The sequence below is a fragment of the Dama dama genome, chromosome 18 (assembly GCF_033118175.1).
Source record: "Dama dama isolate Ldn47 chromosome 18, ASM3311817v1, whole genome shotgun sequence".
Lineage (NCBI taxonomy): Eukaryota > Metazoa > Chordata > Mammalia > Artiodactyla > Cervidae > Dama > Dama dama.
Window position 1 is genome coordinate 27,769,639 of NC_083698.1, and position 22,228 is coordinate 27,791,866.

At 37.4% G+C, this 22,228-nt stretch overlaps 1 protein-coding gene across 1 annotated transcript in view; it reads left to right on the forward strand.

The window, feature by feature from the left end:
• Window positions 1-18,998, forward strand: part of ABCB5 (ATP binding cassette subfamily B member 5) — a 113,315-nt gene extending 94,317 nt beyond the window's left edge. The window contains exons 23-27 of the mRNA XM_061166316.1: window positions 5,868-6,024; window positions 8,897-9,094; window positions 10,586-10,792; window positions 16,839-16,985; window positions 18,801-18,998. Coding sequence (XP_061022299.1) covers window positions 5,868-6,024; window positions 8,897-9,094; window positions 10,586-10,792; window positions 16,839-16,985; window positions 18,801-18,998 — 907 coding nt within the window. The remainder of the gene's footprint in view (window positions 1-5,867; window positions 6,025-8,896; window positions 9,095-10,585; window positions 10,793-16,838; window positions 16,986-18,800) is intronic.
• Window positions 18,999-22,228: the final 3,230 nt, after the last annotated feature.

The following is a 22,228-nucleotide window of genomic DNA, read 5'->3' on the forward strand; positions in this document are numbered from 1 at the left end:
TCATTAATCGAGAAACTGGTTAAAAATGAAGATATTTGGAGCTCACCCCACAGATCTAATCCAGAGATATGTAGACCTGGTGTAGGGTCAGGAACCTACATTTTACCAAACATCCAGATTATTCTGAGGCACAGAATCTGAAGATCACTCTTTAAGAAATATGAGTATAGGGACTGAATCCCAGGCTGCTTTCCATAGCTCCTTAAAACCGTAGAGTTTTCTTTTGATCATTTCAGAAACTTTCCTAGAATTATCTAAAAATTGAGAAATTCGTATTTTAGTTTATTGTATAAAATAAAAATGTTTTATTCACTCTATAAAATGTGAATGTATTTTCATGATTTATAGCTACCAGGATGGGTAAGCTGTCTCTCTTTCAGAAATGACAGTGTGCCTTGTAGAAGGCTTCCCTGGTGGCTCAGATGGCAAAGAATCTGCCTGCAATGCAGGAGACGCAGGTTTGATTTCTGGGTTGGGAAGATCCCCTGAAGAAGGGAATGGCTGTGCACTCCAGTATTCTGGCCTGGAGAATTCCATGGACAGAGCCTGGCTGGCTACAGTCCATGGGGTCACAAAGAGTCAAACATGACTGAGCAACTTTCACTTCACTTATAAAAGGAGATACACAAAGGGAGTCTTATCAGCAGAATTCTCTGATGTGCTCATAATATTACTTAATCAGCAAAGCTACTATCAACCTTAGCTTTTTCTTCTTAAAAAAAAAAAGTCATATAGATTTCTTATGGTAGAAGCTGTTCTCTATTATCATAGAAGTTTCTCTGAAATGAGCATTTTTTAAAAGGTGATAACATTTTCACTCTGTTGCGTTGCAGCCAATGCATAAGCATTTAGAAAAATTTCTTGCTTAGGTTTTCAATACACATATGTGTAGTAAAACTCTCCACTTCTGCCTCTGTTAGTCCTTGTAACACTTTGGGTTTACTCTAATATAAATGTACAGACTTTGAGAAATGCAACATAAGTTTGTTCTGTCTGAATTTTAGTGTCTTTAGGTTAGTTTCTAGCTGACTTGCCTTGTGCAATATAGTCCAGAAACCTTAGTGCCCAGCAGAGGTTTCTGTAACTCATCATACTCTGACTTCAGAACTTGCCTCTCTCTCTGTTTCTTCCTTCTATGCTATGCATATTAGCAGGAAGTAAGCAGAGCAGATGGGTAAGAAAGAATCAAGGCATGATGCCTTCAGTATAATAATAATAAAAGCCACAGCTTTGAAAACTGCCTGACAAGCAGAGCCAAGCAGCATATGTGTTGCGGCCTAGTCCTCCAAAAATCCAAATACAGTTTGTGACAGGAAATCATATTGGACTTTGAATATTCAATCCCAGGTAGCTCAGTGGTAAAAGAATTTGCCTGCCAAGGCAGGAGACACAGGTTTGATCCCTGGGTTGGGAAGATTCATTGGAGGAGGAAATGGCAACCCACTCCAGTTTTCTTGCCTGGAAAATCTCATGGACAGAGAAGCCTGGTGGGCAACAGTCCGTGGGGTCACAAAGAGTCAGACATGACTTAGCAATGGAGCAGAAGCACAGAAAGCAAGCTAGATCCTCACTATTATCTTTGCTCTGGTGAGCCAGGCAGCCAGGTTAACATTATATTGATAGTTAGGAAAACAACCTTGATTAGCCAAAACAAGGAAAACGGGGAAGTCTTCTTTCAGTGTTACTGCCTCCCAGCTTCTCCCCAGAGATTATCCAGAAGAGAGGAGGACAAGATAAGGAGACCAGATAGAGGGATCAAGCATTGAAGGGATCTAAAGGAGACAAATCAAGGGAGATTTGATATCTAAGGTTGTCTGAAGATTCTAAAATGGGAAACAAGTGATAACAAACCCAACATGCAGGACACAGTTCAGGCCAGCTTTCCCCTGAAAGGAGCACAGTAGAAGGGAAAATACAGTAAACAAGGGAAGTTCAAGTTCCAGGCCTAAAGTTTTCATAGCTATGTGATTCTGGGCAAATTGCTTATTTCTCTGAGTTAAGAGTCTCCTGATTTATTAAAAAGGGATAAATTAAATTTTCCTACCTTACTCCTAAGTGATCAAATGGTATCATATATATGAAAATATTCTATAAAACCGAAAGAAACAAATAAATATAAGTTGTATATTTTCTTTCTCCCTTCTGCTGAGAAAGGGATGTAGGTAAAAAGTAAAGGATCTTTGTATTGTTACCTGGATGCAGGGGAAAGAGTATGAGTATAGGAATAACTGTAATGGCCACCTGTGTGAGGAAAGGTACTTTATCTTCCAATTCAAAAACAGAAACTTACTGGGTAGGGACTTCAGAAGTTGTGGTTTGACCTGCTGCGCTAATCTGTATCCACAGAAATGTGTGAGTTTATTTTCCAACAGGAAGTATCCCATTAACTTTCAGTTCTGTGAGAGGAATAACAACAACTTAAACATTCACTGAGCACTATACTAAACACTTTACATTATGAACACATTGAATTCTCACAACAGTCCTGTAAGATGCAGATAGTCTTGTTATCTTCGATTGTCATGCAGAAGCAGAAGCACAAAGAACGTGCAGAGGGTCACAGGGCTAGTACATAAAGGATGGAGTTTGGATGTAGTCCCAGTGGTCTGGCTTCAGAGTCAGTCTCAGAACCCCCTAGTATACTTCCTCTTGAAGTAAGTCACCAAAGGTATACAAACTAGATATGGGAGCAGGGTTAAAGGGAGACATACAGACATGGACTAGTTACTATGCTAGATATTTCTATTTGGAGCAATTGTGTTAAAATCAGGATTGTTCATTTCTATGCTTTTTTATTGTTGTTCCTAGCCAAAAGATCTTTTAAAAATTTGAATTCTATTTCAGCAGCAATGATGGGCGAGGAGATTTCTCCATTGCTTGGAAAGGCTTGAAAGGACCATTGCAGCGAGGCTGCAGTGACAATGACCCCATGCACCCAGGAAGAATCCATATAACTAGGAAAGAAGCTCAGCATGTGAAAACCCTCTCCCGATCTTTTCGTGCTCAATATTCTCTTTCCTCAACTCTAGCCAACCCAGAGATTTTTGCTATAAAATCAGTAAAGCAGTATAAATTCAGGGTAAATCCATGTAAGGATAAGCTGTAGATAAGATTTCTTCTTCCATGGACAACTTAAATTTAATAAAGTTATGGAAGTTAAATTTCAGGTTTTTGAATTCTTACATTACGTATTTGTGGCTCAAGAATTTTTTCTACATGCAAATCATGTCTGAACTATGCAGTGTTTCTTGTAATCTTGTTTAGGCATGAAGAGGCTATATAAGTATTTATCATAGATTAATACTTTGATAAATGTGCTATTGGTGACTTTAAAACATTTGTCATCAGAGCAAATTACTCCTCTTTATATATCCTAAATGGGCAAACTCCCATGACCAATATTGGCATGGGAAGTTGGCTTGAACATTTCCCGGAGTAAGCTCTTGGCTCAGAGGCCTTCAGGAGCTGGGACCAATTTGAAGAGATTTAACACTCTCATGGAGTCACAGCACTGGTTATTGTGCAATAAATACTTAAGTGGATGTGAGTGCACTTTAGTTCATTCTCTGTAGGTCTTTATACAGATGAGGTTAGGACAGATTCCGAAGCTCTTTATACAGCACCCACTGGGAGAAAAGTATAAGGGAGAATAATGTCCCTGACTAAACCCCTAGACTTTATTTTTTGGGGCTCCAAAATCACTGCAGATGGTGACTGCAGTCATGAAATTAAATGACGCTTGCTCCTTGAAAGAAAAGTTATGATCAACTGAGACAGCATATTAAAGAGCAGAGACATTACTTTGCCAACAAAGGTCCGTCTAGTCAAGGCTATGGTTTTTCCAGTGGTCATGTATGGATGTGAGAGTTGTACCACAAAGAAAGCTGAGCATCAAAGAATTGATGCTTTTGAACTGTGGTTTGGAGAAGACTCTTGAGAGTCCCTTGGACTGTAGGGAAATCCATCCAGTCCATCCTAAAGGAAATCAGCCCTGAATAGTCATTAGAAGGACTGATGCTGAAGCTGAAACTTCAGTATTTTGGCCACCTGATGCAAAGAACTGACTCATTGGAAAAGACCCTGATACTGGGAAAGATTGAAGGCAGGAGGAGAAGGGGACCACAGAGGATGAGATGGTTGGATGGCATCACCAACTCAATGGACATGAGTTTGAATAAACTCCTGGAGTTGGTGATGGACAGGGAGGCCTGGCATGCTGCAGTCCGTGAGGCTGCAAAGAGTCAGACATGACTGAGCGATTGAACTGAACTGAACTGAACTGAAACCCCTAGACAGTCCCATCACCACAAAGTTAGTTTCTTCAATCTAATCCTTAACATCAATCCCTGTCCCATTTAGCCTCCCCTCAACATAAACACAATAAAGACAGCAGCAGAGCTTTCAGCTGGTGCTCTCCTTCTTACTAAAACTTTTCTTCTTGATCTATTTTGCATCTTCGTTTTCCCTTCTCCCCTTCTCAGTAAATTTCATTTTACGGGAGACCTAACAAAGACATTAGCCTTGGTACACTTATACCAAATAATTAAATTGACTTTTAATTATGCAAATTTTAGGACAGTAAGATATTCTGGCACATTTCAGATACTAAGGTATGTTCTTAGTTGTTCTGAGAAGTCTACTCTGATGTGTTACCTAAATTCAGTACTCACTTCTGATATTTATAGCTGAGTATTAAGTATTTTGAATGGCATTTTGAGCTCTAAATTTCGGTAAATATTAGTACTAAAAATGCCTTGACATCACAGAGCTAGTGACAACAAGATTTTACCATCACACATCCCAGTAAACCAGTTGTTTATATATTTTGTATGGTGTTTGACCTTTATAAAGAAAACAAGGTTCAAGATCTGAAGTCTATGTTGCTGAAGAGATTGCATCAAAATCCACCCCTTGATAAGTCCCATCTCTGGAGAAATTCATGAGACCAGTGTGTTTGTGTTTACCTTGCAATGATCCTGCACGGCAAACAAGCAACCGGGTTCTATGTGTTCTTTTACTCCCTAATGTTTAAATATTGCCAGTGAAACTTATATAACTGTTAGCTGAATTACACCTTTAGCTCTGCCTCTGAGATGCAGTATTTTTCATTCCAATAATGTGTTTTAATGACTAAAATGAAAAATGAGAGGAAAAATATTTAACCATGGCCACATGATATGCCATATTTCTGTGACTATTATCCTGTGTGCTATCATCTGCATACTTACCATTTTAGAATTAATATGTTTTAAAACTGAGATCATAATCTGTAGCAGACCAAAGATCATAGCACTTCTTCCAGTCTGGCTAGCTGTATTTTACTCATATATTGTTTTTAGGATCTGAACAAAGCACAATCTCCAAGCTTTGCTCTCTTTAAATCTTATAGCACTTCAGGCAGATAACCAATCATCTGGCATCAGTTATCTGTTCTAACTACATTATATGCAAAAAAAGGGGAAAAAAAACCCATTCATATCTACTGTGTAAATTCAGACCTCACTACTGGAGAGTCCATTCTTCCCATTGTTAGTTGAATTCTCTGTCAAATCTCCAAGCAAATGATCCTTATATCAAGGAAGCTAAGATGTTTTATATTCACTAGTTAGAGCCTTTGATCTGTCTTTCTAATTGGAAGAGAAATTTTTAAGATTACCTGAGCTCCAAAGTTATTTTGTTGTATAGGAAAGGGATAATCAATATGTGGTAGAAAATTACAAAAGAGCTATATTATTGTTGGGCCTTGAGCATTAATGGCTCTATCTGGGTCAAAAGATTATATTCCAGTGCCTGATGTTTCCTTCCCTTTTAAAGCTCTTATTTGAAAATAGACCTAACTGAGATTCAAATGCTTTATCTTTTGATAGAGTTTTTACTGCAATTGCATATGGAGCTATGGCCATTGGAGAAACACTTGTTTTGGCACCTGAATATTCAAGAGCCAAATCTGGGGCTGCACATCTGTTTGCTCTGTTGGAAAAGAAACCAACTATAGACAGCTATAGTCAAGAAGGGAAAAAAACAGTAAGCACAACTATGATTTTAACTGTCCACTTATTATTAATTATTCATATGCATGCTCTCTAATTAGACTTAAATGAAGGCATTATTTGATAACTGCAAATGAGTGCTGTAAAGAATTAAAAGCTTGTATAAATAACTGTTATGGTTACAAAAGGAGAAAGGGGATGTTGTCTCAATCAAATTTTCACCTCTCCTACTAAAATGTACAGATTTTATATTAAAAAATATGTGCTTCTGGTTTATTTGCCTGATGCCATGAGAATGTTCTTGAACACAGGATTGATTTATACATTTGGTTTTATTTAGACTGCAAAAGTTTTAATATTGGATAAAGCCTTGCATTAAGATTTATTCATTTTTTTCTCTGATAACATATGCAAAGTAAATAGTATCCTGCTACTTCAGACATCATTTTTCATGGAAAATATATGTGTAAACAGAAGAGAGGAAATGGGAACTATATTAAATTATTAATATTAAAACATATGCACACATTTAGTCACAAACTCTAAAAGATATATACATTAAATATATATTCAGTTTTCCTAGACATTTTAAATTTAAGAGAATAACTATTAGGTATACACTTGAAAGAAAATTTTCATTTAAATGTATTTCCCTCTAGCATTTTAACAGTAAATTTATATGTATGATAGCTTAAAATAGTACATTATCACTAGAACTTCATAATTATTAAAAGAAAACTAGTTGTTAGAAATAAAAAGATCATGACATTCTCAAAATAGAATGCTTTAAGATACATGAGTGTCACAATAAAATTTCATACTTGTCTTTTGAAACGTAATGTAGGGAAATTTTTAAATCTTAGGATTTAGATACTTAGTAATATTACTAGTTATTTCTTTCTAAATATTACAATAGAGGGATTGAGCATCTCACTGATAAACATCCCCATAGAACTGTATCAAAGGGATAGAATGTGGAAATGTTTCTTATAAAGATTATAAAATTAAGTTATTTAATCTTTATTTAATATACACATACTTCTATCACTCCCTATGCTTTATGTTTTATTTTAATTTTTATTCGCTTATTTTTGGTTGTGCTGGGTCTTTGTGGCTGTGCTGCCTTTTCTCCAGTTGTGGCGGGCAGGGGCCTCTCTCGCGTTGTGGTACGCAGGTTCTCCTTGTGGTGGCTTCTCTTACTGAAGGGCAGAGGCTCCAGGTTGGGCAGGCTTCAGCAGTCACAGTTCCCGGCTCCAGAGCACGGGCTCAGTGGTTGTGGCACACAGGCTCAGGTGTTCTGTGGCATATGGGATCTTCCCAGATCAGGGATCAAGTCTGTCTTCTGCATTGGCAGGTGGATTCTTTACTACTGACCACCAGGGATTCCCACTCTCTATGCTTTAAAAAAGTAAAGTCTGATAAAACAAAATTGACAGACAACAATAATTACTGAGGTTGGGAGACAGGCATATGTGCAAGCAGTCCATTACATGTTATTCTCTCTACTTTTAAAGGTGTTTGAAATTTTTCCATTACAAAATGTTTAAAATAGTAAAATTTTAAATGTATTAAGGTCTGGAAGTCTAGAATATCTCTCTATACCTTTCCAAAAGGCATCAGAGCATACAGAAATAATTGCATTCTCTAAGGTTTTAAAAAAAAAAATTTTTTTTGCAAATAATATTCATGTGCTGTAATGGGCAAAGCAGAAAGCACTGAAAAAGCTAAAAATAAGCTGCTGTTAAATTTAATATTTTGGCACATATCGTTTCAGGATTTTTTTTTCTAATTCTAAAATACTTAACCACAAGTTAACATTTCTTTCCTTTAACAACAGAATAATTTCATTGTCAAATATTTTTTGATACTCCTCCCCTCCACCTACCCCTGCCTCCTACCTATATACTGGGCTCAGAATATGCTGAGCATGATTATTAAACTTCACCAGTTAAAATGCATTTGATTGAGGGCAAACATGGAATTCAAAAGAACTTAAAATCTTATGAACCAAATATATAAAGAGAAAGTTAATCGTCGTTTAGTGATTGTTCTGGAAAATCTTTTATAAACATCATACTTATGATATACATAAATACTGGTTTACAAATTATCAACCACTAAAGAGACTGAAGCATAAAGAGAAAAATAAATTTATAGCCAAATGTCACTGCCAAAAGATCAATTAACACAGATAAATCTGAATTTAAAATAGAGATATATATAAACTGTAAATCATGGTCCAATTTATAAAAACAACATTTATACATATAGTTTATGAGGGCTCCAGCTATTCTGAGTTAAGCAATAATACCTATAAAGCGCACACTAATTTTTTTAAAAGATGTATTTATTTAGAGCAGGTGGTCAAATAGCTCTTCTGCAGATCAGACTGTGACTGGGTACTGAAGCCAAAGGAAACTAGTGTTTTTAGGAAGTCTGAGAGTTAAGACCACGAAAACTACAGATGTAAAAATCTCAACCAAAATGACAGAAAGTACTGATGCTGAAGCTGAAACCTTGGCCACCTGATATGAAGGGTCAACTCACTGGAAAATACCCTGATGCTGGAAAAGTTTGAGGGCAAGAGAAGAAGGGGGCAACAGAGGATGAAATGGTTGGATGGCATCACCGACTCAATGGACATAAGTTGGGCAAACTCAAGGATATAATGAAGGACAGGGAGGCCTGGCATGCTGCAGTCCATGGAGTCGCAAAGATCTGGACACGACTTAGTGACTGAACAACACAGTGTGCAGTCAGCAACTCGACAGAGAGGAACATGATGTTTAAAATTAAAATGGTTGTGGAAACATACACAGTTTTCAGAAAGCACTCAGCCAGCGTGCCGTAATTTGTTACACACTTTCTAAGTCATCCTTCTAAACACTGCCAACTTTCTTTCACAGGACATGTGTGAAGGGAATATAGAGTTCCGAGAAGTCTCTTTCTTTTATCCAAGTCGCCCAGATGTCCTAATCCTTCGCAGTTTATCCCTCAGTATTGAGAAAGGGAAGACAGTAGCATTTGTTGGAAGCAGTGGCTGTGGGAAAAGCACTTCTGTCCAACTTCTGCAGAGATTTTATGACCCAGTGAAAGGACAAGTGGTAAGACTGAATGCAAATACAACTTACCTGGATGTTAGTGGGGCTGTTGTGAAACATTCCCTTGGGCTTAAGTTCAGGCTTCCTGGTATTCACTCTGGCCATCCCCACACCACAGTTCTCAAAACCATATGCATGATTAGTGCTCTTTTCAATCAGCTCCATTAAGTTCTGCATCCTGACCTCAAAAAAGAAATGCAGCCTCTCCCTCCTTTGAACTCCAAGGACGGTTTTTCATACCTGGCACTTTCCTTACTCTAACTTATATTCAGATTTTCAACTATTCTGTCCCTTCAAACGCCACCACATTACAAACACACAAAGACAACTTCCTGTTCTGCCTTCCCCTACCGCCACAAAAAACAAGAAGCCCATAAAAGTCAAAGATTGTCATGTCAGTCATCATTCTGCTGCAATTTACAGTCTTTTGCTCTTCACAGTCTCAAAGATTATTTGGAAGACGTAACAGTCCAAAATGGCTGCCTTCAAAGAAAACAATGAGTTAACAATGAGTACCAAAATTAGTTAACACTCAGCTGTTTGTATATAGCAGAGCACATGCCTTCTTTTAAACTCTCCAATGATTTTCTATCGCAGTTAGAATAAACCAGCGTCCATACTAGCAAATCAAGGCCCTTTGTGATCTAGCCCCTGCCTCTCCCTCCAAACTCCTCTAACTCCTACCTCATTATACACTGTGTATCAGTCTCACTGACTTCTCTATGTTCTTTAAATATACAATGTTCTTTGAACACACATTGTTCTTGCTATTCCCCTGATCAAAATGTTCTTACTATAACTTCTTTACCAACATCCTCTCATCATTCATATCTGTCTAAAAATGCTACTTCCTTAGACGGAACTTCTTAGATAGAATATAATGCATTCACCCATCCCCTTCCCAAATCCTCAGCACATTCTTAGTCACTTTCTATCCCATTATCTTGTTTCATGACACTTTCTTTTTCTGACGTTGTGTTTGTTAGTGTGCTTATTACCTGTCTCTCTCCACTACAATATAAGCTACAGGAGGGTAAGACCTTTGTCTTATTTATTACTCTTTCCCCAGTGCCTGAAGAGGCCTCATCATATAGTAGGTATTTTTATGCTCATCGGATGTCAGTTGAATTTTGTTACATCACTAGGCTTTAATAAAGCAGGGTCCTTTACAGTGGACGATGGTCGTTTTTCATCTGACTTTACTACAGAACACCAGACTTCATTCTAAACTTTGGGCAGGTCTCTAGAATATATGGCCATTCCCAGAAATGTCAAGTAAGTTTAAGAGTTGGTACTTCAGTTAGTTATTAATACATGCTGTCTGCTTTTATACAACATACGATTTATGAGCCCTTCTTGAGTAACATTTATGATATGAAACAGCTTGAATTCCTAACCTTCTTGTTGTGATTTGTATATGTTTGAATACAGTGAACTGTAACACAACACAGTTGTTGGATCTTCACATACCATTCTCCATTCTGCTTTCGGCAGCTATTTGATGGTGTGGATGCAAAGGAACTGAACGTACAGTGGCTCCGTTCCCAGATAGCAATCGTGTCTCAAGAACCTGTGCTCTTCAACTGTAGCATTGCTGAGAACATTGCCTATGGTGATAACAGCCGTGTTGTGTCAATGAATGAGATAAGAGAAGTAGCAAACGCAGCAAACATCCACTCTTTTATTGAGGGTCTCCCTGAGGTAAGAAAATGTCTGAAATCTTGAATTAAAAGCTGTCAAGTATGCCCTAGTATTTTATTGGGTTTAAGTGGTTATTTTTATGTGCTCCTTGGATTACACAATTTATTTATTGCTGACATCTAATGTAAAGTTAGATATAAAAAGCAAAATTTGAGATTATGTTTGTGTGACTTTTTCCAAGACCAACTGTATTAATATTCACTGGATATGAATTAATTTTCATATTTTGATTTTATACCTTCTATTCATTTATACTCTACTCATGGCTACACCACCATCATCCCCCTCTGGACCACCTTGAAAGTGAGTGAAAGTGTTAGTCTCTCAGTCATGTCTGACTGTTTGTGATGCCATGGACTCCTCTGTCCGTGGAATTCTCTAGGCAAGAACACTAGAGTGGGTAGCCATTCCCTTCTCCAGCGGATCTTCCCAACCCAGGGATTGAACCTAAGTATTCCACATTGCAGATGGATTCTTTACCGTCTGAGACATCAGAGAGGACCACTTTAGTACCTTCTTGATCTGTCTTCCTGCTTCCAGTCTTGCCCCTTTATAATTCTTCCTCACATCAATTTGATCTTTTAAAAACATAAAGTAAATCATACCCCTCCCTGCCTAAAGCCTCCTAACGTCATCCCTTTGAACTAAGAATGAAATCAAAACTTATTAGACTGGCAAGGCCTTCTGGGATCTGGCCCTGATCTCCTCTTTATGTGCTCACTCTCTCCAGTCATACTGACTTCTTTCTCTCTCAAGAATTTGCCAAGTTATTCCCTACTGCAGGACATTTACACTCATATTTCTTCAGCTGGGTTCTGCCTTCCTATGACTCTTCGAAGAGCCAGCTCCTTAAATTTCAAGCTCTTTCAAATGTCACTTTTGCAGCAGCCTTCCCTGGCCATCTTATTTTAAAGAGGACCCATCAACCCTCCTAGCCCATCACATAGTCTTCAGAGTGCTTACCACAGCCTAAAATTACCCTGGTGCTTATTAATTTGTTTATGGTCTCCTTTTCCCACTAGAATTTTAGGTCCTTGCCTGCCATTTTTGTCAGCTCTCTACATTTGCTGTGACAGCTGATACAAAATCTCAGAAAAGTTGAAAATCTTGGTTAACTGTAAAGAGGGCTTTAACATAACAAGCATTGATACAAATCCAGAAATAGTGCACAGAGACACTAATGTTAGTTGCAAGTTATAAGTTCTTACAATATCTATTTATACCTACATACACACATACATAAAATAAAAATATAGGGACTTTCTGGTGAGCCAGTGGTTAAGACTCCACACTTCCTAAAAGGTGCACAGGTTTGATCCCTGGTGAGAAAACTAAGACCCCACATGTTGCACAGTGCAGCAAAAAAAAAAAAAAAAAAAAAAAGGTATATGTATATACCTACTTACTTTTACTTACACTTACTTTTGATTAGAAACAAATTTGTATACTGTGGTTTTCTAGCTCACTTTAAAAGGAAATGCCAACGTTTAGTAAGCATTATATCAAACAACTAATCTAATGCCCCGTTTTGAGAGAAGGATAATGGTCACCATACTCTCTTTTATACTACTAGATCATCCCTCATCATCTCCTGTCCACATTAATTGGTTCCTCTAACTAGAAATGGGCCATTAATACAGTTCCCTAACTTCAGTGAGGTTCTGCATTACTAACTATAATAGGAGGAACAAAATCCTGTGACCCTATAGCTTTCCCCTTTTTAACCAAGACACTCACTGAACTATTGATTCAAGGACAGATTATTATCTACATAATCCTAATAGGATTTTTCTTTAATTTATGTGTGGTAAAATGCTATCCATTTTATAATTGTACCATTTGACTTTTACCCTTAAATTGTTTTTTATCTTTCATTCTTTTCATTGTACTATTTCTCAGATTTACCCAAAACTATATACTGCAGAGATTCAGCATTCTTTTTACAGTCAACTTTGAGAATCATAATGTTATTTCCAAAAGAAAGAATAGCTTGTTTCTAAGTGTTTTTAAATAAAACTGTAGTTTACCTTCTATCACTCTTACCTGCAAAATATATAGAACCATAAAAAAATCTGGTGCCAAAATATCCTTTTGGAATAGGACAGGGAAATTACTAGTCTAGCAGTAATGTAAATAACCATTTGGAGTGAAGAAAGGACAGGGGTTTTGGGAAATCAACTCGGAGCTATTTCCAGGGTTAAGTTATGAAGGTCTGAATTAATAAAGTAAAATAAAACAAGGAAAGGGATGTAAAAATATCATAAAAGTGGAATTGTCAGGACTGAGCTTCAGGTTGTCTGTAGAAAGTGAGCAAGAAAGTACATAATACAGTGGGCATCTTTCTGGCGTGAAAACACAAAGAGCTTATGATGAGAGTACAAAAGCAGGAGTGACGGAGCTTCGCAGAAAACCACACAGAGGGTGTTGCTTTGAACTGGGTTTTGAAGAATGAGTAGTTCACTAGGCAGAGAGGGAGCAACACCATTTTTAGGAGACAGAATAAGCTCATGCAGAAACACATACATGTGAAAGGGTTTTATGTGTTTGAGGGAAAATAAGTTTAAAGTTCTGAGCATAAACTATAAAGTGGGGAATTAAGAAGAAGCCACACAAATATGAGCATGGACTAAATGTGAAGGTTCTGAATTACCAGACTAAGTTTGGACTCTGTTATTATTGGGAAGAGGAAACCGCTGGACCTTTTTACACAAAGAAGTGACATGATGGAATTTTTAAAGGAAAAAAAAAAATCATTTGAAGCTCAGCCTCTTGTTTGCTCATTCAAGAGACGTTGTGGCCTCTGTGGCAATGGCCCAGACTACATGAAAGGGGCAAGTCCTGGTACATTACAACCTGGATGAGAGAAATTCAGGTCCATATTTTTCTTTCTCCCAGTTCCAATTTCCAAAAGTTCTTAAACGTCACACACTCCCTTCCACACACAAAGACCGTATGTTTGAAGTAAATTTGTTGGGTAGTCAAAGTGATGTGAGGTTTTATGTAGTCTTTATTAATCCTACTTAGAATGAATTGTCAAATATTTCTACAGAACTATTCACATATTTGATTATTGATTGCTACCCAGCCCTTTCTGAGAGTCTTAAATAGTAAATGTGTGTGTGCTCAGTTGCTCAGTTGTGTCTTGACTCTGAGACCGACCCATGGACTGTAGCCTGCCAGGCTACAGTCCATGGAATTTTGCAGGCAAGAATACGGAGCAGGTTGCCATTTCCTTCTCCAGGGGATCTTCCCAGGCATCAAACCTGAGTCTCCTATGTCTCCTGCATTGGCAGGCGAATTCTTTACCCCTGAAGCCTAGGAAGCCCAAAATGATATATATTGCATATTAAATATAAACAATGTATGATGTGTACCATTTATAGTATATTTTATTCTCAAGTAAAAAAAAAAAAAAAAAAAAAAAAAGAATTGTTAAACAAATATAGCCCTGTGGGTTTCAGGTAAAGGATTATGGACCTGTCTGGCAGATCAAGGCTAGAGCGTGAATAGCGGTCAACTTAGAGTGTGCTAAGCATAACAAATCTATGGTGTTTGCCATGAATAGAACCTCCAGGCATTTGGAGATATTAGCCTGGGAGAGGTGTTGAGATAACATTGGCTTGGTCTTGCGTATCCCTGAGAAATACATCAGGTGTAGAAATACCCTAGTGCCCACAATTTCACACAGTCAGCTCTCAGTCAAACCACTTCCTGGCTCCCACTGGAACCACCCTGAAAGTCCTTTAAAGGGCCTTCAGGGAATCTCCAGAATGCAGCTGGTTTAGGATTAGATTCTATCTGATGTTCCTTCCAGGATCCAATTGGTATTTAGACCCAGATTTACACTGAACAGCTACTGCTTCTTGAGTATCTCATAAAACAGGTGATTTCAGGGCACTCACCATCCCAGTGTTTGCCAGAAAATTGATTTAGATTTTCAGTTGAAACAGGAAAGAATGAAATTCTGTAGTTCTTCATTAGAAACAAACAAAAAGACAAAAACCTTCAGTTTAAGTGTCTGAAAATGTTTTTAGATTACTATTGAGACAACATGTATATTCATATTTATAATCTGTTCTGCTTGAAAGTGTTAGTCTCTCAGTTGTGTCCGACTCTTTATGATCCCATGGACTGTAGACTGCCAGGTTCCTCTGTCCATGGAATTCTCCAGGCAAGAATACTGGAGTGGGTTGCCATTTCCTCCTCCAGGGGATCTTCCCGACCCAGCAATTGAACCTGTGTCTCCTGCATTGTGGGCAGATTCTTTACCATCTGAGCCACCAGGGCTTAATGATGGGCAAAAACATCTGAATTGTATTTTCATCCAGTTCATTCTTGAGACTTATATCTTCCTGAAAGCCAGAGAAAGCCAAGAAATGCAAAGTGATTTCTAAGCTAGTATTGTATCTTCTTCAGCTGTAATAGAAGAATCCACATACAATTTAAACTAGACTGGTAGAAAGAGCTACAAGTCCATTATCATCGCCACCAAATCCAGTTTTTGGCTTAAGATTGAATCCTCTAATTTAGATGGGAAATTTGCAGGATGTGGATATGAACCACTGAGTTTTACCTGATTATCTATAGCCCTGTGATTACAGTTTTAATAAAATATGTTTTAGGAGGAAAAGGCCCAGTGGGCTAGCAGTCTCAGGTAAAATCATAAAGAAAAAAGAATGAAAGTGAAGTCACGTCCGACTCTTTGTGACCCCTATGGACTCTAGCCCACCAGGTTTCTCCATCCGTGGAATTTTCCAGGCAAGAGTACTGGAGTGATTTGCTATTTCCTTTTCCAGGGGATCTTCCCAACCCAGGGATTGAACCTGGGTCTCCAGCATTGCAGGGAGACACTTTACCATCTGAGCCACCACAGAATCTCCCAAAAATCACAGAGAAGATAGCTAAAGTCTGTTTCCTTTGTAGACTTCACAAAGGACTCTTTTACTGGGCTTCAGTAATTCAGACACCCATCGTTTGACATAAAGTAAGCAACTAAACATTTTAAGTTGAAAAATGAACTTTGAGATTCAGGAGACATATCTGTTATTAAAGTTACTCACAAGCTCTCTCAAAACCCCCTCTTGCTGGAGAAACACCTCCTGAAGGCAGCAAGGTGTGGAGGGAAAGGCAGTTGAATCAGCCCTCTCCAGAGTCCTAAGCTAAACAGTGCTGCATTTCTCTATGATGATGCTACAGGATCCACATTCAGAGGGTTGTACAGTTGGACTTATTTTCCCAGTGGAGCTGATCCACCCACACATCCTTGTTTGGGTACCAGTGGCATGTATTTCTCAGACAACTGGCAAGGGCTAATAGAGAGCAGTGTGAAACCCTGGAGAAAAGCAGAGTCAACAGGATAATGTAGACAGCACGTGGGAGCCTGCTTGCTGATCCATTATGATTTAGACATGTGAGAAATTTCCTTTACCCTTCCATGGAGTGTAATACTGAAAAGGGGGTCATTAGTAAGTAGGAGAGTGTAGAAATTTGTGAAGTGCTAAATATCAATATCATGGCCTGAAAAGTTGAATGGACTGTCTTAAGATGCCAGCCTAACTTATTGCTAGGATGATACCTGTACCACTGAGAATGGCATCATGACACCTGGAGAAATGTGCCCACAAAGATTTAGTAAGAGCCACAGCGAGAGAACCCAATGATTTCTTTTAAAATGATACTTTAAATCATTTTGACCTGAAAACAGAAGATACTTTAACTTAATGGGGAAAGATTTGTGTTTACTGGGAACTTTTTCCCTAATGATTTTTTTTTTTTTAATGCTTTAATTTGAACAATTCCTTTGTAGAAGCAAAATGGCAAAGGTCTACTGTTTGTGATCAGATTAGATACGTAAATGAAATGGTAGTGTTTACTGCTGGCTTAGCATTTATTTGCAACCAAGTCCAAGAATAGATTTCAGCACTTGTTGGGACACAAATTTTAGAGAGTAGCAAAATCTGAAATATTTAGATGGCTCTCGCCCACAGTTGCCATGTTAATTTAAATAACCAAGACTTGCTTTCTTAATTGCATGTTCCTGTAATAGAAATACAACACACACGTCGGACTGAAAGGAACACAGCTTTCTGGCGGCCAGAAACAAAGACTAGCTATTGCAAGGGCTCTTCTCCGTAAACCAAAAATTTTATTGTTGGATGAGGCTACTTCAGCTCTTGACAATGAGAGTGAAAAGGTAACTTTCTCTTCTTTCACCTCAGGATTAATATGAAATATGAGAGTGGAGTATTTTGGAAGAAATTAAGGTCAGTTGGTGGGGGGAAAAAAGGCCTGGAAAGAATTGTAGTCATAGGGTCACCAGTTGTAATTAAGGTTTTGACCTTTATGTAAAGGTCAGAGGCTGTTGGGGAGCGGGGAGAGAGTTGGGGCACAAGGAATCTTGTGTGTTAGAAAGGTGTTCTCATTAGAATTTGTCTCATCATCAAAAGGGTCCCAATTCTTGAAATGCTTCTCCACTCAAGGAAAAAGTCCAAGGAAGATTACTTTCCTGTTTTATTATTATTCTAATGATACCAAACAAAATAATAAGGTAAACTACATATGTAAGAGAGTGATCTACACAGCAATGCTGTAGCCTGCTAGTTTCTCTACCTTCTTTAGAATATTTGCTCAGTTTGAAAAGAAAACAAGGGGGCAAACAGACATGTAACAATAGGTGTACAGTTCAAGCTTCTTCTCATGTTTAATTTTACTATATTCTTGTCCCTTAGTAGTTCTTGCATATATAGTATGTTCTTATTTGTTAAATGAAAGCTGGTTAAATGAATAATAATCTTCAATATTTATCAAGTGCTTATTATACACTACTATCTCAATCCTCACAACAGTTTGATTATTTTTTACTATGTTCAATTTACAGATCAGCACAGTAAGGCTTAGAAAAAGTTAAGTAACTTCCTTAAATCCCTCATGGCTCAGTTGGTAAAGAATCCATCTGCAATGCAGGAGACCTGGGTTCAATCCCTGGGTTGGGAAGATCCCCTGGAGAAGGGAAAGGCTACCCACTCCAGTATTCTGGCCTGGAGAATCACATGGACTAGTGTCCATGGGTCGCAAAGAGTCGGACACAACTGAACAACTTTCACTTTCACTTTAAATTCTAATAGAGTGTATCTGATCTAAGATCCCATGAGATTAATCACTACACAACTACTATTTTTAGATGATTATCATTCTTGATTTCCAAGGAGACAGTGTGTTATGAAAGAAAAAAATGGGACTTTTGGAATCAGACATATTTGGGCTGTAATTCTGGATTCATCAGTTACTAGCAGTGTGACCTAGGTCAAGTGACCTGAATTTTTCAAATCTTGGTTTACTTATCAGGAAAATGAAAATACTCCTTACAGAGATACTGAAAGGATTTAAATGAGATAACCGTCATTAGGATATTTTATATATTCAGCAAATAATCGGATTTTACCTTCTACTTCCATTTCTTATTTGTTCTTGTTGTTTTGTTTTGGGCTGCACTGCAAGGCATGTGGGATCTTAGTTCCCCAACCAGGAATTGAACCTGTGTTCCCTGCAGTGAGAGCACTGATCCTACCACTGGACCTCCAGGAAATCCCCTTATTTCTCATATAAAGCATTATTACCTCTTTGTAACTGAGATGCTGTTTTAGCTAGGACAGTTTTACAACTAAATTCTAAAAAGAAAAACAGACAAAAAAGGAACCATGAGAGGAAATGAAGTAAATAGACAACTGAGTATGGAAATACTACTTCCTGGGTTTGACTTTGAAACACTAAACACAAATAACCATCTAATTTTTATTGTCACAAAAGCTACTCCAATTAAAAAATCTTAATTAGTGTCTATAATTACTTATTTTAGATTTCTATTAAGATATTCCACAAAGAAGGGTAGTTTCCTTGAAGATAAGCAAATACACGATGAATGTTATTAGATTTCCTTAATCAGTTTGACTTGGGCAAGTTTACTGGCATTTAACCAAAACTAGCAGTCACAGGTCCTTCTCTCTTCCAGGTGGTTCAACATGCCCTTGATAAGGCCAGTAAGGGGAGGACCTGCGTAGTGGTGGCTCACAGACTCTCCACGATACAGAACGCAGATTTGATAGTGGTTCTGCACAATGGAAAAATAAAGGAACAAGGAACTCATCAAGAGCTCCTGAGAAATCGAGACATATATTTTAAGTTAGTAAATGCACAGTCAGTGCAATGATGCTGTTGGAGTTAACACATATTTTGATCTTTGTGTAATGCAAAGAAAGACTGCTTAATAATTATTTGGTATGCTTTGATCTTGTTTATTGCATGTATCAATAGAATCATGCTATTCAAGTAGACATGTTTTGTTCACACACCATCTTCCCTTCAGATTCTCAAAAGGAAACAAAAATTCATTTAAGTGAGATAATGCATTTATCCTTCAATTTATAAAAAGCACATTTGCTTATAAAGCAATTTGCTGCAAAGTAAGTATTTTCCTATCAATTTCTGCTATAAAATTGGAAATATATTCCTACAGGGAAAAATTATCCAACTAACTAAATTGAAAGATTTTGGCAAATAGACAGTATGATGTAGTTGGACCTGTGGCATTGCAGGAAGAATGATTTTAATTTGGAACATCCTGAATTTTCTAGCAAATATTAGAGTAATTTGAGCTGGTCCTTTTCTCCAGACCATCGGATGTTCTCTCACACTCTCTCAATGCTTCTTTCAGTGAATATCCACTATTACCCAAAATTCCATTATAACCTTTTGTCATGAATATCCACTATTACCCAAAATTCCATTATATCCTTTTGTCAAGAGGATAGGGAGAATTATAATGTAAAATTTCTGGCAGAATTAGGTAGTTATCTTCCACTTCAGTAAACGAAATGGTTTACATGATCCATTCTGAAGATTCCACTATTTCAAGCTTTAGGTTTGGCAGAGTAAGTCACAAGCTTACTCTATATATGAACACTTATTTACTTAAAATTAGAGCTACTTTTACTATGGTGAAAAATTTTAAATGCCTCTATTATTACTCAATCAAGTAATTTGTTTAAAGTTTATATGTAATATACGTATGATTTTAAAATTCCATGTAAATAACAGTAAATAACATGTAAATAAACTGAGTCATGTTTTACATTTACTTAAATATGTAATTTCATCCAGGGATTTTATGTCCATTCTTCACTGTATTTCTATTTACAGTGATGCTTACAACCAGCCTCCCTAAAGTACACTCTGCTAGTAATCTGAAATCTTGTGAAGAAAACTAAAACCATTTGTGTTTTATGCCACACTTTAGAAAATGCAAAATAAAAATAGGATTGGGGGATTGAGAACCAGATTGTTGTTTAAAAGCACTGGCACGAAAGCCTGTGGCCCCTTTGCTATGTGTGGATGTTGAGCTCTTGACGGTTTCTCTTTCCTGGGAAGGAGGGAGAGAGCAGTATGGTATTGGATATGCTTAATTCCTCAGAGCAGGAGCAGTCCAGGCTTCAATTCTGTAATGCCTCCTAGATTAGAAATACCTGCCAAGCCTATATTCTCCTTGGGCGTAGCCATAGCGGTTCCACAGTCATACCTACAGACGTCAGCGAAACACTGTCTTTTTTTTTTTTTTTTCCCCGACTTTTGTGACTTTTTTTTTCAAGTACAATTGTGATTTTATTATTATTTTTTCCATTTATTTTTATTAGTTGGAGGCTAATTACTTTACAATATTGTAGTGGTTTTTGCCATACATTGACATGAATCAGCCATGGATTTACATGTCTTCCCCATCCCGATCCCCCCTCCCGCCTCCCTCCCCATCCCATCCCTCTGGGTCTTCCCGGTGCACCAGCCCAGAGCACTTGTCTCATGCATCCAACCTGGGCTGGTGGTCTGTTTCACCCTTGATAATATACATGAGTGAAACACTTTCTAATTAATAGCCCCGTCTAATATTTTATTTGCATTTTTATTTCAAAAGATTTTAAAGAGTACTCCACAGGGAGAATTCTCTTGAAGTTACTGCCTTCACTGGAACAAGTAACCAGGCTGAGAACTGGGGTCCTGGATAGTAGTATACAAGGATCTGTGGGGTTATCAGCTGATGAAGGCGAAAAGTAAGTAGAGACCAGCTGCTTTTAGTAAACATCACAATTTAAAAATTTTAAACTGCTGTATTATTTTAAAAATGGTTTTAAAATACAACCCAACCAACTCACTTTTTATCTTACCACTCCTTAAAACAAATGGTGGTATGTTTTTATGTTCAGTGATCTTAGGTCATAGCTAATAACCTGGCTTTTAGCCTATTCAATGTGTCGGTTTCATAGTATATATAGAGTGCTTTGCATATGACTTATTGTATGAAAATATTTTCTGTTAGTGTCCACCTGTGTATTCATTGTTTTAATTTGAGCTCTTATTCCCAGAGGATTACTGAAGCGGAATCACAAGTTGACTGGAAAATTCACTCATAGGAACTAGTCAAGGGAGGAAACTGGGAAAATTGGAAGTAATAGAAATTTAAAAGCTCCTTTAAATGACATAATTATTTTTTAAAAATGCATGGATAGTCAAATGTCTACACAGTAACCTCAAGCAACACAGCTTGCCTCCTTTTAGCAAAAGCGCACTAATAAAGTCTGTATTACTTTTCTATTGCTGCTGTAACAAATTACCACAAATGTAGTGGATTAAAAAAATATATACATTTGTTATCTGGCAATTCTAGAGAACAGAAGTCTAAAACCAGTCTCCATAGGCTCTAGAGACAAATTCATTCCTTGTTCTTTACCCGTGTACCTCAGCATGCATCCCTCAGATCTCTGATCCCTTCATTATACCTCCATCTCTGCCTTTTCCCTTCTTCTAGTACTCTTTTTTTTTTCTTTCTAGTACTCTTATATAAGGACCCTATGATTGCATTGGGTGTATGTAGGTAATCCAGGATAATTTTCCCATCTTAAGAAAAAGCATAGTATCTGTGAATATAATGTCTATGGAAATACACTGAAAAGCACTACCAATGTAGTTGAATTTGTTAGGCATGTTTCCTTAATGATTTATACTTAATTATCAAGGTACAGTTCAATCCTATTAAAATGTTTTACTTTTAAAACTACTTGAGGAGCTCCTTAAAGATACTTGAGATTTTAGAAAAGCAAAAATTATAGACAATTCAGTGTGAAAAACTATAAATGAATGCAATCACTACTGCATTATTAAACTGAAGGAAAGAATGGTCTCGTAAACTGATCTGTGTTTCTGTAGATGTAGTAAATGATGGAATGCTATTCTTTATAAGCCAAGTAAAATTTTCTATTGAACGGAGGTATTCTGTTTGACCATCAGCTTTACTACAATCCAGTAACGTAATACAGGGCTAAAATATTTTCTCCCCAGCTGAAAGTCAAGAAAAGATTCTAGGAAGATAGTTGAAGTTGTTAAATTACCAGA